The following is a 14,558-nucleotide window of genomic DNA, read 5'->3' as shown; positions in this document are numbered from 1 at the left end:
GCACAAAGAAAAATAAAGATTTTCAAAGATTTATACAGACTGCAAATTATTTTGTTAACCATTTATTTATTTTTGAGTCTTAAATAATTATTTTTACTTTCAAACAAAAATTTTGAAGAAGACACAACAATCATTCCATAAAGAACGCGTGCCTCGCATTTTCTGTGAGGAAAAGTAGGCTTCAAAAAAAAAAAAAAAAATATATATATATATATATATATATATATATATATTGTACCATTGCTGTTGTTTTGTTGTTGTTTCTAAATGGCCCTAGACAACCAGAGGATCCCATTTCCTCTTCTATGGTGGCTTCAGGTTTTATCTCAGGTGCACGTCTAAAAGATGAGCCTTATCATATATAGATTGCAGTATTTGAATGCTTTTCCGTTTGCACAACATGAGCGCATATCCACTGATAGCTGTCGCAGTGTTGCCAAGAAAAACGTGTATTTTACACCCTGGAATTTTGAGTACCAATTGGGAGGGTTTTGTTCAAAATACCTGGCAACCGTGCAGCCGCGAGCCAAACTGGTTCCGTAAGCACGAGTTCTTCCTCTTGTCTGACAGAGAGACAGAACGTCCCTCCGTAGTCTTCGCGTTCTTATATATAGTACACGGTATGTTAGACTGTTTTAATCTGTGTTAATTCGGTAATTTGTGTTAGAATTTGCTGCTGAACTGAACCCCCTCGTTCTACAGGTTTCATAAAAGCGAGCACACGGCGAGCAGCTCTGACAGCCTGCCAGGTAATTTACCGGACGCACACTGATCTCGTATATGATTAACTCTAACCTTAATTTGTAATATTAATTTACGAACTGTGCTGGAAGCAACCATGTTTTTGTAATTAATGTTCAAATCGACCATAAGGAAGTGCATTAGCATGCAGGCTAATGTTGTCGTACGCTTTGGCTAAACCGATTCAGTTCTGTCAAACAACAGATGTTACACGGAGGATAATAAGACACAGCCGAGAAACAAACGCGTTTAGCAGGACATTGATCCACGTGAGGATTCGTAAATGTTTTTTTAATAGTTGATCGAACACTTGTTTAGTTAGCCTGTAAGCATGCTAAGTTAACAGGATGTAAACCTTTGACACCATGCAAAACTAGATCAGCCAGTCCAACCTGACCAGATCTGAGCAAACAAACAACTGATCGTGTTGTAACAGATTTCACGATTGCTATTCAAGTGAAATATATATATATATATATATATATATATATATATATATATATATATATATATATATATATATATATATCTTTAATCTACTTTATATTCATTCACTCAGTATCACAAATTAGCGAAAGGGGGCCCTAGAATAGATTTTTAGGGGCTTTTGCATATCAAATATTTAATTTATGACAACAGTTAAAGTGAATCAATTAATTATTAATTAAACAGTTAGATATGCCAATGATGGAATATTATAAAATGTGTGATGAATCTTTTCTATATGGCCAACAATGTTAACAGCATGTATTAATTACTACATTTTATGTGTCATCATCAGGGCCAGATTGTAAACTGTGGGACAAGGTAGAAACTCTGGGGATTTTAGGTTTGTCTCCCCATGACAACGTGTCACCATGGTGACCGCGGCTCCAACGGTGATGCCAAGCGGTGCACCTCTGATGACGAGGACGCAGAGTTCACCGAGCTCGGGCCGCTGCTGACACATCCAGCTGAAGCAGAGAAATCGAGAGTGAGTTTTGAGAAAAAGAAAATATACTAGTGTTTGGGGTCAGTCAGATTTTTATTTATAGAAATTAATAATTTTATTCAGCAAAGGCTCATTCAACTTTTATAAGGTTACAGTAAAGACATTTATAAAGTTCCAAAATCTTTCTGTTCAAAATAAATTGTTCTTTTGACATTTCTATTCATCAAAGAATCTGAAAAATCAACTTGGAATAAGCTGCATTTTAAAATATATCAAAATGGAAAACAATTATTTTAATTAAAAAGTGTATTTTTCTTTAATGTATTTTTTACCAAATTAATCCAGCCTCGCTGAGACCCCAAACTTTTAAAAATGAGTGTACATATAATAGATGGAGTGGGGCTAGAATAACTCAATTTTACTAAAAGCTAAACGTTAACTAAAAGCATTGTTGCTGATGCAGGGTGCATCAGCATTCCCTGATGAGGATGAGAACGAGGATGAAGAACAAGGATTGCGGGTGGTTACACTGCCCATGCAGGCACACCATGCCATGGAGAAGATGGAGGAGTTTGTACACAAGGTGACTAATGACCTTATCCTCAACTGTTCTAGGACTCCTGATCACATAATTATTTTCAAAAATACCGTGTACCGGTATTTAATGAATCCCGATGTATGTGTGTAAAATGATTGTAATGTAAATGTGGCCTATTTTTAGTCTGAGATGTTTGTGTTTAAAGCAAACTTGTACCGTTAATAGGTATGGGAAGGACGTTGGCGTGTTATTCCATACCATCTCCTCCCAGATTGGCTAAAGGATAATGATTACCTGCTGCAGGGACACCGTCCACCCATGCCGTCTTTCCGTGCCTGTTTTGGGAGCATCTTTAGGATTCACACAGAAACTGGAAACATCTGGACGCACCTGTTGGGTTTGTGCTTGTGACATGATAATACAGAAAAGTCAAACGTAACAAGCATCTCTTGAAAAAACACATATCTCTGTAGCTTCTACATTCAAACTTACTACCAGAGAAGAAAAAAAAAAAAAATGTTTTTAATAAACATTTCCTGTTTCCCAAATTTGAAGTTTCCTGCTGTTCAAAGATTTGCGGTTAATTCAATTTTTTTTTTAATGCTTTTGAAATAAGTCTCTTAAGCTCACCAAGGCTGTATTTATTTAAAGTACAGTAAAAACATGAATTATTTGAAATATTATTTAAAATGTAACTTATTTCTGTGGGAAAGTTGGATTTTCGGCAGTCATTACTCTAGTCTTGTGATCCAGTGTCACATGATCTTTCAGAAATAATTCTGATCATATGGTGATTTGATGCTCAAGAAATATTCCTTAATATTATCAATGTGGAAAACAGTTTATCTGATTTATATATTTTTAAACAATGATAAATTTTTCTGAACTCTTTGATGAAGAGTAAGTTCAAATTTATTTGAAATATAAATATTATTTACTGTCACTTTTAAAGAGTAGCACATGTCATATAACCCCAGTGGCTTTTGAAGAAAGACTTTTCACACCATCTGGAACTTACCAGATAAATTGTATGATATTTGTAATTTGATAATCTGATATGTGTGAATCACTGCCCTGAGGATGACACAAAGCACACCACTTAGACTTTTAATTTAATTCAAACCTGTAATTATGTTACTGGTATGTAATTTCGAAGGCTGATTAATCTATCTCAATGTCTCCCTACAGGCCTAATTCTGTTCCTGTGCTTGGGCACATTGACAATGCTGCGGCCAAACGTTTCATTCATGGCACCCGTGCAGGAGAAAGTGGTGTTGGGGATGTTCTTCCTTGGTGCAGTTCTTTGTTTGTCCTTCTCCTGGCTTTTTCACACTGTCTACTGCCACTCTGAAAAAGTCTCTAGGACTTTCTCCAAGTAAGAGACACCAGTTTTTATGCGTTTTGTGTGTAGGCAGTACTAATGTTAAGTGGCATGCTGCAAAAACGAGTTTGAAACTTTTTTTTTTTTTCGTTTTTGAAATTAGTGTTTTATGCTCCCCAAGACAACATTTATTTAAAGGGCTTTATTTTTGTAAGGTCTTCATGAAATGTCTGTAACATATTTTGCTTAAATCAATCAATAGCTGTGTAAACAACACCCTTTTTGCCTTGTCAAAAACAGCTCTGCTCACACCAACCTGGTTTGGTGTATGTTTCTTTAAATGATAATGAGTTACTGCACACTCCACTCCCCTTCTGGGATTTCCACTTAAAATAAAATAAATCCACTCCTCTCTTGTCTCTTTTGAGGCTGGGACTCATCAATAAATAATGATTTGTGTTCGTCTGTGCAGCCAACGACAGAACATTTAGCTCTGGCGTCTGAACAAATACACCACCGTCACTTCCAAAAACAACAATGGCGGCTGAATGCCGTGGGTGGAAATGTGTAGATTACTGGAAATGGTCCTCACTGCAAAACACAAGATCCAGGGGGCATGGCTGGATCCAGAGCCAACTCCTCCCACCTTACATGTGCCTAAACCAACCCGTCACTTGATCCCAAAATCCACAGATATACATAAAAAAAGCCTTTATTATGTATATCTATGCCTAAATATAACGGTCTCCACCCCCAGATTCCTAAACCCACCCATCTCCCAGAGCCCCACCCCTAAACCTGTCTCCACCCCCTAGATGTGGATCCAACCACGACCTCTGGATCTTGTGTTCTGCAGTGAGGGGCTACTGGATTAATGGGCGGTAATATTATAATAAGAATCCCTTCCTACGTCAGAGAGGGAAAGAAACCTGATCAGCTCATTTTCTCACATGCTTACAGAGAAAGGCTTACAAAACCAAATTAACTGGTTTCTTCTTTCTAACGTTTTCGGGGGTTGGTAGATGCACCGGACACTCAGTTATAGTACTTAAACATGGAAAAAGTCAGATTTTCATCCGATGAGCCCTTTAATCAAAAAGTTACAAAATAAATATTGTGAAATATTTTTGATCAAATAATTGCAGTCTTGGTGAACATATATGAACATATATATATATATATATATATTTTTTTTTTGTTTGTTTGTTTGTTTGTTTGTTTTTATTATTATTTTTATGAATAGACATGAATTCAGTAACTTGAGTGTATGTTTTTAATTTTTTTTATGTCCTTAGGCTGGATTACTCTGGTATTGCGTTGTTAATCATGGGCTCATTCGTTCCATGGCTGTACTACTCGTTTTACTGCTCTCCTCAGCCGCGGTTCATCTATCTCTCTGTTGTATGTGTGCTGGGTGTTGCTGCTATCGTTGTGGCCCAGTGGGACAGATTCGCCACCCCTCGGCACCGGTCCACACGTGCAGGTAATGCACTCAGCTGCTTCTCTAAATGTTCCACGGCTTGAATGATTTTAATCAATCAGTGATTTTCCTTGTACTTAGGTGTTTTCATGGGCCTTGGGCTGAGTGGGCTCATTCCCACAATGCATTTTACCATCGCAGAGGGTTTTGTGAAAGCAACAACAGTGGGTCAGATGGGCTGGTTCTATCTGATGGGTGCCATGTACATTAGCGGAGCATCACTTTATGCAGCACGGATACCTGAACGTTACTTCCCTGGCAAATGTGACATCTGGGTAAGACTTAAGGGAATCTTTGTTGTATTTAATATTGTAAAGCGGCCTAATAACACAATGTTCATACAAGTATCCACCTTATTTTTTTACATAGGAGCGTGTGCATCCATTTTTAAATTGAATGTGCAAGGCTTCTGGTATCATCTGTTTACAGTTATTTTAGCAGTATAAATGCAGTCTGTTATGCTGCTTGATGTTGATGACATTGATTGAATTTTTTATGATAATCATACTCAAATTTATGTTTATTGCACTTTATTTTCCTAGTTATTTATCTATAGCGGCTAATGAAATGGAAGTCTCTCATTAACTGAAAACAGCTTCCTTTTGCATTGCAAAAACAGTTGGAGACTCACGGTCTCTATTTGTTTTACTTTCTCAGTTTCAGTCTCATCAGATATTCCATGTGCTGGTTGTTGCGGCGGCATTTGTCCATTTTTATGGGATCTCAAACCTGCAGGAGTTCCGCTATGGCCTGGAAGGAGGCTGCACAGATGACACTCTGCTGTAAAAAACAAAACAAAAAAAGGAATCACTTGAACTTTGGCTTGTGCCTGCTCACTTCATAATGAACCTGGATCTCACACAATGCAGATTTAAAGATTTTTGGTATCTCTTGAAGGATTTTAACATATATTTAAATAAGGTGTTTATTTGTTAAGATGCTTAAAAGTCTTGATAAATGTGGTAGTCTTGTGTTTATTAGTGGTGCTTGCCGGAGGCAAGGCATCACTATTATTATCTCACATACTTATTAGTGGTGCTTGCCGGAGGCAAGGCATCACTATTATTATCTCACATACTTATTATTCTTATTATTCTTTTTCTTCCGTACGATTTTCGGCGCGTAACTAGTCCCGCAGTTTTCGTCGCAGACCAACAAAACAGGCGTCAAATCGTGCGGCCTAATCGGGAATGGTGTGCTATGACTTTTATAAGCGATCGGGCGTACGATGTTCGTACACCGGGCGAAAAAACGGGCGAAAAATCCCATAGACAATGCATTACGGCCAACTTTGACGGAACGTAGCTCCGAGAGAGAATATCGCAGAAACACGCGAATCACCACATTTGGAGAGGCTATCAGGCTGTGCGAGAGGATACCCCGCAGAGGGGTACAAGTTGTACCCCTGGGGTGCTAGAGACCCCCAAATTTGCCCCATTCTATGCCAATGGTGAGGGATCGCCCATGAAACAATGTGTTTTTCCTACTGTGGGAAATTACATAGGGATTTTGCATTGAACATAACTCTGGATCACAATGTCATAGAGACAAGGGGGTGGGCTCATTTTAATCAGGCAACCAATCAGACTCTCAGGATCATTATGAAGCTATCAAGCCACGCCCTAGCAACGATATAGAGCACCATAGCAACAATCTCCATAGACTGCCATTGAAAAATATAAAATGAATAACTTTGGATAGAAGTGTCATAGAAACATGAGGGTGGGCTCGTTTGACTCGGGCAGCAAACGGCCAATCATGTATCTCCTTCAAGACAACCTAGCCACGCCCTAGCAACCATTAAGAGCTACCTAGCAACCCAAAGTATAGATAGATATCTTAACATCTGAAAGACATAGAAGCATGGGGGTTGGTTTATATTAGCAAGCGACCATTGGAGTATCATCATTGGCAGCTGCCAGGCCACTCCCTAGCAACCAAACGGAGTACCCTAGCAACCATTTTGCAAGATCTATATCTCTGCATCAGAACATCGTAGAGACATGGGGGTTGGTTTATATTGTCGAGCAGCCTTTGGAGTATCACCATTGGCAGCTGCCAAGCCACTACATAGCAACCAAACGGAGTACCCTAGCAACCGTTTTGCACGATCTATATCTCTGCATCTGAACATCGTACAGACATGGCGGTTGGATTTTTTGACTCATGCTAGCACACTGGACTTCCAACATGCTAGTCATGCTAGCAGTGATTAGCTACATGCTAATACTGATTAGCTAAGTGCTCAAATGGGCTAAGAACTCTATAATAACTACATAGTGACCATCTGTGACAACTACCCACCACCAAGTAACATCATAACAACCACCCTGGTTACCATAGCAACTGCCTAGCAACCAGCCAAAACACCCTAGCAACCGCCTAGCAACACCTTAGCAACCACCCCAATTACCGTAGCAACTGCCTAGCAACCACCCAGGTTACCATAGCAACCGCCCTGGCAACCACCCCGGGTACCCTAGCAACCACATAGCAACACCCTAGCAACCACCCCGATTACCCTAGCAACCACCCTGGGTACCTTAGCAACGGCCCTAGCAACCATCGTGGGGACCCTAGCAACCACCCCAGGTACCCTAGCAACCACATAGCAACACCCTAGCAACCACCCTGGGTACCCTAGCAACGGCCCTAGCAACCATCATGGGGACCCTAGCAACCGCCCTAGCAACCACCCCGGGTACCCTAGCAACCACATAGCAACACCCTAGCAACCGCCCCGATTACCCTAGCAACCACCCTGAGTACCCTAGCAACGGCCCTAGCAACCATCATGGGGACCCTAGCAACCGACCTAGCAACCACCCCGGGTACCCTAGCAACCACATAGCAACACCCTAGCAACCACCCCGATTACCCTAGCAACCACCCTGAGTACCCTAGCAACGGCCCTAGCAACCATCATGGGGACCCTAGCAACCACCCCATGTCCCCTTGCAACCTCATTGCAACACCCTAGCAACAGAGGGGCGAGTTTTGCCACTGCAAGCACCACTCACATTTTCTTCAGGAAATGTACCTTCTAGTTATTATTATTCTTCCGTACAAATTTCGGCGCGTAACTAGTCCCGCAGTTTTAGTCACAGACCAACGAAACAGGCGTCAAATCGTGCGGCCTAATCGGGAATGGTGTGCTATGACTTTTATAAGCGATCGGGCGTACGATGTTCGTACACCGGGCGAAATAACGGCCGAAAAATCGCATAGACAATGCATTACGGCCAACTTTGACGGATCGTAGCTCCGAGCAAGAATTTCGCAGAAACATGTGAATCACCACATTTGGAGTGGCTATCAGGCTGTGCGAGAACATACCTCGCAGAGGGGTACAAGTTGTACCCCTGGGGCGCTAGAGACCCCCAAATTTGCCCCATAGACATACAATGGTGAGGGATCGCCCATTAAACAGTGTTTTTCCTACTGTTTGAAATTACATAGGGATTTTGTATTGTGCATAACTCAGGATCACAGTGTCTTAGAGACAAGGGGGTGGGCTCATTTGAATCAGACGACCAATCATTCTCTCAGGATCAATGTGAATCTATCAAGCCACGCCCTATCAACCATAGAGAGCTCCATAGCAACAAGCTCCATAGACTTCCATTGAAAAAGATCAAATGAATAACTTTGGATAGAAGTGTCATAGAAACATGAGGGTGGGCTCGTTTGACTCGGGCAGCAATCGGCCAATCATGTATCCCCTTCAAGACAACCTAGCCACGCCCTAGCAACCATTAAGAGCTACCTAGCAACCCAAAGTATAGAGAGATATCTTAACATCTGAAAGACATAGAAGCATGGGAGTTGGTATATATTAGCAAGCGACCATTGGAGTATCATCATTGGCAGCTGCCAGGCCACTCCCTAGCAACCAAACACAGTACCCTAGCAACCGTTTTGCAAGATCTATATCTCTGCATCAGAACATCGTAGAGGCATGGGGGTTGGTTTATATTGGCGGGCAGCCTTTGGACTATCACCATTGGCAGCTGCTAAGCCACTCCATAGCATCCAAATGGAGTACCCTAGCAACCGTTTTGCACGACCTATATCTCTGAATCAGAACATCGTACAAACATGGCGGTTGGATTTTTTGACTCATGCTAGCACACTGGATTTCCAACATGCTAGTCATGCTAGCAGTGATTAGCTACATGCTAATAGTGATTAGCTAAGTGCTCAAATGGGCTAAGAACTCTAAAATAACTACATAGTGACCATCTGTGACAACTACCAACCACTTAGTAACATCATAGCAACCACCCAGGAGACCATAGCAACTGCCTAGCAACCAGCCAAAACACCCTAGCAACCGCCTAGCAACACCTTAGCAACCACCCCAAGTATCGTAGCAACTGCCTAGCAACCACCCAGGTTACCATAGCAACCGCCCTAGCAACCGCCCCGGGTACCCTAGCAACCACATAGCAACACCCTAGCAACCGCCCCAATTACCCTAGCAACCACCCCGGGTACCCTAGCAACCACATAGCAACACCCTAGCAACCACCCTGATTACCCTAGCAACCACCCTGAGTACCCTAGCAACGGCCCTAGCAACCATCATGGGGACCCTAGCAACCGCCCTAGCAACCACCCCGGGTACCCTAGCAACCACATAGCAACACCCTAGCAACCACCCCGATTACCCTAGCAACCACCCTGGGTACCCTAGCAACGGCCCTAGCAACCATCGTAGGCACCCTAGCAACCGCCCTAGCAACCACACCGGGTACCCTAGCAACCACATAGCAACACCCTAGCAACCACCCCGATTACCCTAGCAACCACCCTGGGTACCCTAGCAACGGCCCTAGCAACCATCATGGGGACCCTAGCAACCGCCCTAGCAACCATACCAGGTACCCTAGCAACCACATAGCAACACCCTAGCAACCGCCCCAATTACCCTAGCAACCACCCTTGGTAACATAGCAACGGCCCTAGCAACCATCGTAGGCACCCTAGCAACCGCCCTAGCAACCACACCGGGTACCCTAGCAACCACATAGCAACACCCTAGCAACCACCCCGATTACCCTAGCAACCAGCCTGGGTACCCTAGCAACGGCCCTAGCAACCATCATAGGGACCCTAGCAACCACCCCGGGTACCCTAGCAACCACACCTTAGCAACAGAGGGGCGAGTTTTGCCACTGCAAGCACCACTCACATTTTCTTCAGGAAATGTACCTTCTAGTTAGTGGTGCTTGCCGGAGGCAAGGCATCACTATTATTATCTCACATACTTATTATTCTTATTATTATTCTTCCGTACAAATTTCGGCGCGTAACTAGTCCCGCAGTTTTCGTCACAGACCAACGAAACAGGTGTCAAATCGTGCGGCCTAATCGGGAATGGTGTGCTATGACTTTTATAAGCGATCGGGCGTACGATGTTCGTACACCGGGCGAAATATCGGCCGAAAAATCGCATAGAAAACGCATTACGTCCAACTTTGACGGATCGTAGCTCCGAGAGAGAATTTCGCAGAAACATGTGAATCACCACATTTGGAGAGGCTATCAGGCTGTGCGAGAGGACACCTCTCAGAGGGGTATAATTTGTACCCCTGGGGTGCTAGAGACCCCCAAAGTTGCCCCATTGACATAGTATGGTGAGGGATCGCCCATGAAACACTGTGCTTTTCCTACTATGGGAAATTACATAGGGATATTGTATTGAACATAACTCTGCATCACAGTGTCATAGAGACAAGGGGGTGGGCTCATTTGAATCAGGCAACCAATCAGCCTCTCAGGATCACTGTGAATCTATCAAGCCACGCCCTAGCAACCATGTAGAGCGCCATAGCAACAAGCCCCATAGACTTCCATTGAAAAAGATCAAATTAATAACTTTGGATAGAAGTGTCATAGAAACGTGAGGGTGGGCTCGTTTGACTCGGGCAGCAAACGGCCAATCATGTATCTCCTTCAAGACAACCTAGCCACGCCCTAGCAACCATTAAGAGCTACCTAGCAACCCACAGTATAGAGAGATATCTTAACATCTGAAAGACATAGAAGCATGGGGGTTGGTTTATATTAGCAAGCAACCATTGGAGTATCATCATTGGCAGCTGCCAGGCCACTCCCTAGCAACCAAACACAGTACCCTAGCAACCGTTTTGCAAGATCTATATCTCTGCATCAGAACATCGTAGAGGCATGGGGGTTGGTTTATATTGGCGAGCAGCCTTTGGAGTATCACCATTGGCAGCTGCCTAGTCACTCCATAGCAACCAAATGGAGTACCCTAGCAACCGTTTTGCACTACCTATATCTCTGCATCAGAACATCGTACAGACATGGCGGTTGGATTTTTTGACTCATGCTAGCACACTGGACTTCCAACATGCTAGTCATGCTAGCAGTGATTAGCTACATGCTAATAGTGATTAGCTAAGTGCTCAAATGGGCTAAGAACTCTATAATAACTACATAGTGACCATCTGTGACAACTACCAACCACCTAGTAACATCATAGCAACCACCCAGGAGACCATAGCAACTGCCTAGCAACCACCCCGGGTACCCTAGCAACCACACCTTAGCAACAGAGGGGCGAGTTTTGCCACTGCAAGCACCACTCACATTTTCTTCAGGAAATGTACCTTCTAGTTATTCTTCTTCTTCTTCCGTACAAAATTTCGGCGCGTAACTAGTCCCGCAGTTTTTGTCACAGACCAACGAAACAGGCGTCAAATCGTGCGGCCTAATCGGGAATGGTGTGCTATGACTTTTATAAGCGATCGGGTGTACGATGTTCGTACAGCGGGCGAAAAAACGGCCGAAAAACGTCCCATAGGAATGCATTACAAAAAAATTTGACGGAGCATAGCTCTGAGAGAGAATTTCGCAGAAACATGTGAATCACCACATTTGGAGAGGCTATAAGGCTGTGCAAGAACATACCTCGCAGAGGGGTACAAGTTGTACCCCTAGGGCGCTAGAGACCCCGAAAGTTTCCCCATAGACTTACAATGGTGCGGGATAGCCCATGAAACACTGTGTTTTTCCTGAAATGGGAAATTACATAGGAATATTGTATTGAACATAACTCAGGATGACAGTGTCATAGAGACAAGGGGGTGGGCTCATTTGAATCAGGCAACCAATCAGAATCTCAGGATCACTGTGAATCTATCAAGCCACGCCCTAGCAACCATAGAGAGCGCCATAGCAACAAGCTCCATAGACTTCCATTAAGAAAGATAAAATGAATAACTTTGGATAGAAGTGTCATAGAAACATGAGGGTGGGCTCGTTTGACTCGGGGCAGCAAATGGCCAATCACGAATCACCTTCAACACTTCATAGCCACGCCCTAGCAACCATTAAGAGCTACCTAGCAACCTAAATCAAAAGATAGATATCTTAACATCTGAAAGACATAGAAGCATGGGGGTTGGTTTATATTGACAAGCAGCCTTTGGAGTATCATTATTGGAAGCTGCCAAGCCACTCCATAGCAACCAAATGGAGTACCCTAGCAACCGTTTTGCACGACCTATATCTCTGCATCAGAACATCGTACAGACATGGCGGTTGGATTTTTTGACTCATGCTTGCACACTGGACTTCCAACATGCTAGTCATGCTAGCAGTGATTAGCTACATGCTAATAGTGATTAGCTAAGTGCTCAAATGGGCTAAGAACTCTATAATAACTACATAGTGACCATCTGTGACAACTACCAACCACCTAGTAACATCATAGCAACCACCCAGGAGACCATAGCAACTGCCTAGCAACCAGCCAAAACACCCTAGCAACCGCCTAGCAACACCTTAGCAACCACCCCAAGTACCATAGCAACTGCCTAGCAACCACCCAGGTTACCATAGCAACCGCCCTAGCAACCACCCCGATTACCCTAGCAACCACCCTGGGTACCCTAGCAACGGCCCTAGCAACCATCATGGGGACCCTAGCAACCGCCCTAGCAACCACCCCGGGTACCCTAGCAACCACATAGCAACACCCTAGCAACCGCCCCGATTACCCTAGCAACCACTCTGGGTACCCTAGCAACGGCCCTAGCAACCATCATGGGGACCCTAGCAACCGCCCTAGCAACCACCCCGGGTACCCTAGCAACCACATAGCAACACCCTAGCAACCACCCCGATTACCCTAGCAACCACCCTGGGTACCCTAGCAACGGCCCTAGCAACCATCATGGGGACCCTAGCAACCGCCCTAGCAACCACCGTGGGTACCCTAGCAACCACATAGCAACACCCTAGCAACCACCCCGATTACCCTAGCAACCAGCCTGGGTACCCTAGCAACGGTCCTAGCAACCATCATAGGGACCCTAGCAACCACCCCGGGTACCCTAGCAACCACACCTTAGCAACAGAGGGGCGAGTTTTGCCACTGCAAGCACCACTCACATTTTCTTCAGGAAATGTACCTTCTAGTATTGTTCTTTACTATTTCACTGCAGCACAGAACATTTGTTGTAAATCACTGGAATGACTCGTAAAGCATTACAGGGTTCTTTTTTATTCTGACTGTTTTCTGGTCTATTGGTTAGTGGTTCTGTACTTTAAGAATTGTAGGGAAAACTCATATGATCCATGCTTAGGTCTCAGTTTTCTCAAACATGTCTGCATGATCATTCATTAACTTTATATCTGAAATGCTTGACCCATAGCTTCAGCAGTGGGATTCAAGTTGGGAAAAATTGTAGATTTTGTTTGAGTGAACTCGGGATTTCATTCAAAATACTTGCACTGGTTTAAAACGTCAAAATATTTTAAAAAAGCAAAATAAAAATGAAACCGCTAGTATTGCTTGCTTCATTAATTTATTATTATTATTATTTTTGTACTTTTTGGTATGTGAAAAAGATGTGGGTGTGTGTGTGTGTGTGTATATTTATGTGTGTGTGTATATATATATATATATATGTGTATATGTATGTGTGTGTGCATATTTGTGTGTGTGTGCGCGCACTTGTGTGAGAGAGAGAGGTGTGTGTGTGTGTATAAATATCTATATGTGTATATATATATATGTGTTTATATATATATATATATATATATATAATGTGTGTGTGTGTGAGTATTTACTAATATGTGATTTGGTCCTTTTTATTTGTTTTTTTATATATAATTTATTTTATTTTATATTTTATAAAATATATATATATATTGTATACATTTCAGTATTTTAACTTTTAGTTGTCAAAGTAACATTTAAAGATTTTCCTCTCATAATTATTGTTTATTTCAATATTTTTAATTGTTTTAGTTTTAGTTAACAACAGAAGAATAAAGTCTACAACTTCAAGTGCTAATAAACTGCTAAAGACTACTAGTTAGTCCTATTCTTCAAGCACTCATATTCACACTTTTTGGTAGTCCTTAGTAGTTGTAGTTACTTTTTTACCACTTTTTTTCTTAATATATTATAATGTATTTATCATAAAAATGATTAAATGATAGTCATAATGATAAGCTTTCGCGCGAGCACAGGCTTTCGGTGCGCACGCGCGCTGGTGACGTCGCAGTG

General features: G+C 42.6%; 1 protein-coding gene across 3 annotated transcripts; it reads left to right on the top strand.

Moving 5' to 3' along the window:
• The first annotated feature begins 495 nt into the window (after positions 1–495).
• LOC113072095 (adiponectin receptor protein 1) lies at positions 496–13,834 on the top strand. Of its 3 annotated transcripts, XM_026245239.1 has the most exons (10): positions 496–620; positions 703–749; positions 1,523–1,714; positions 2,136–2,255; positions 2,436–2,607; positions 3,399–3,585; positions 4,827–5,014; positions 5,093–5,286; positions 5,669–5,988; positions 13,463–13,834. In XM_026245239.1, exons 3-9 carry the CDS (start codon positions 1,583–1,585, stop codon positions 5,795–5,797), a joined length of 1,122 nt encoding a protein of 373 aa, XP_026101024.1. In that variant the 5' UTR covers positions 496–620; positions 703–749; positions 1,523–1,582; the 3' UTR covers positions 5,798–5,988; positions 13,463–13,834. The 3 variants fall into 3 exon arrangements, with proteins under 3 accessions (XP_026101024.1, XP_026101025.1, XP_026101026.1); XM_026245240.1 differs by lacking the exon at positions 703–749 and having other exon boundaries at positions 503–620; XM_026245241.1 differs by lacking the exons at positions 496–620; positions 703–749 and adding an exon at positions 899–1,010.
• The last annotated feature ends 724 nt before the right edge of the window (positions 13,835–14,558 follow it).

Source organism: Carassius auratus, unplaced genomic scaffold, assembly GCF_003368295.1.
Source record: "Carassius auratus strain Wakin unplaced genomic scaffold, ASM336829v1 scaf_tig00008539, whole genome shotgun sequence".
Lineage (NCBI taxonomy): Eukaryota > Metazoa > Chordata > Actinopteri > Cypriniformes > Cyprinidae > Carassius > Carassius auratus.
This window is presented reverse-complemented; position numbering and strand designations above follow the sequence as displayed.

Coding starts and splice junctions, on each gene's coding strand:
- LOC113072095 (XM_026245239.1), top strand. CDS start 1,583: ATGACAACGTGTCACCATGGTGACCGCGGCTCCAACGGTGATGCCAAG. Junction 2,256..2,435: donor TGGAGGAGTTTGTACACAAG/GTGACTAATGAC, acceptor TACCGTTAATAG/GTATGGGAAGGACGTTGGCG. Junction 2,608..3,398: donor CATCTGGACGCACCTGTTGG/GTTTGTGCTTGT, acceptor GTCTCCCTACAG/GCCTAATTCTGTTCCTGTGC.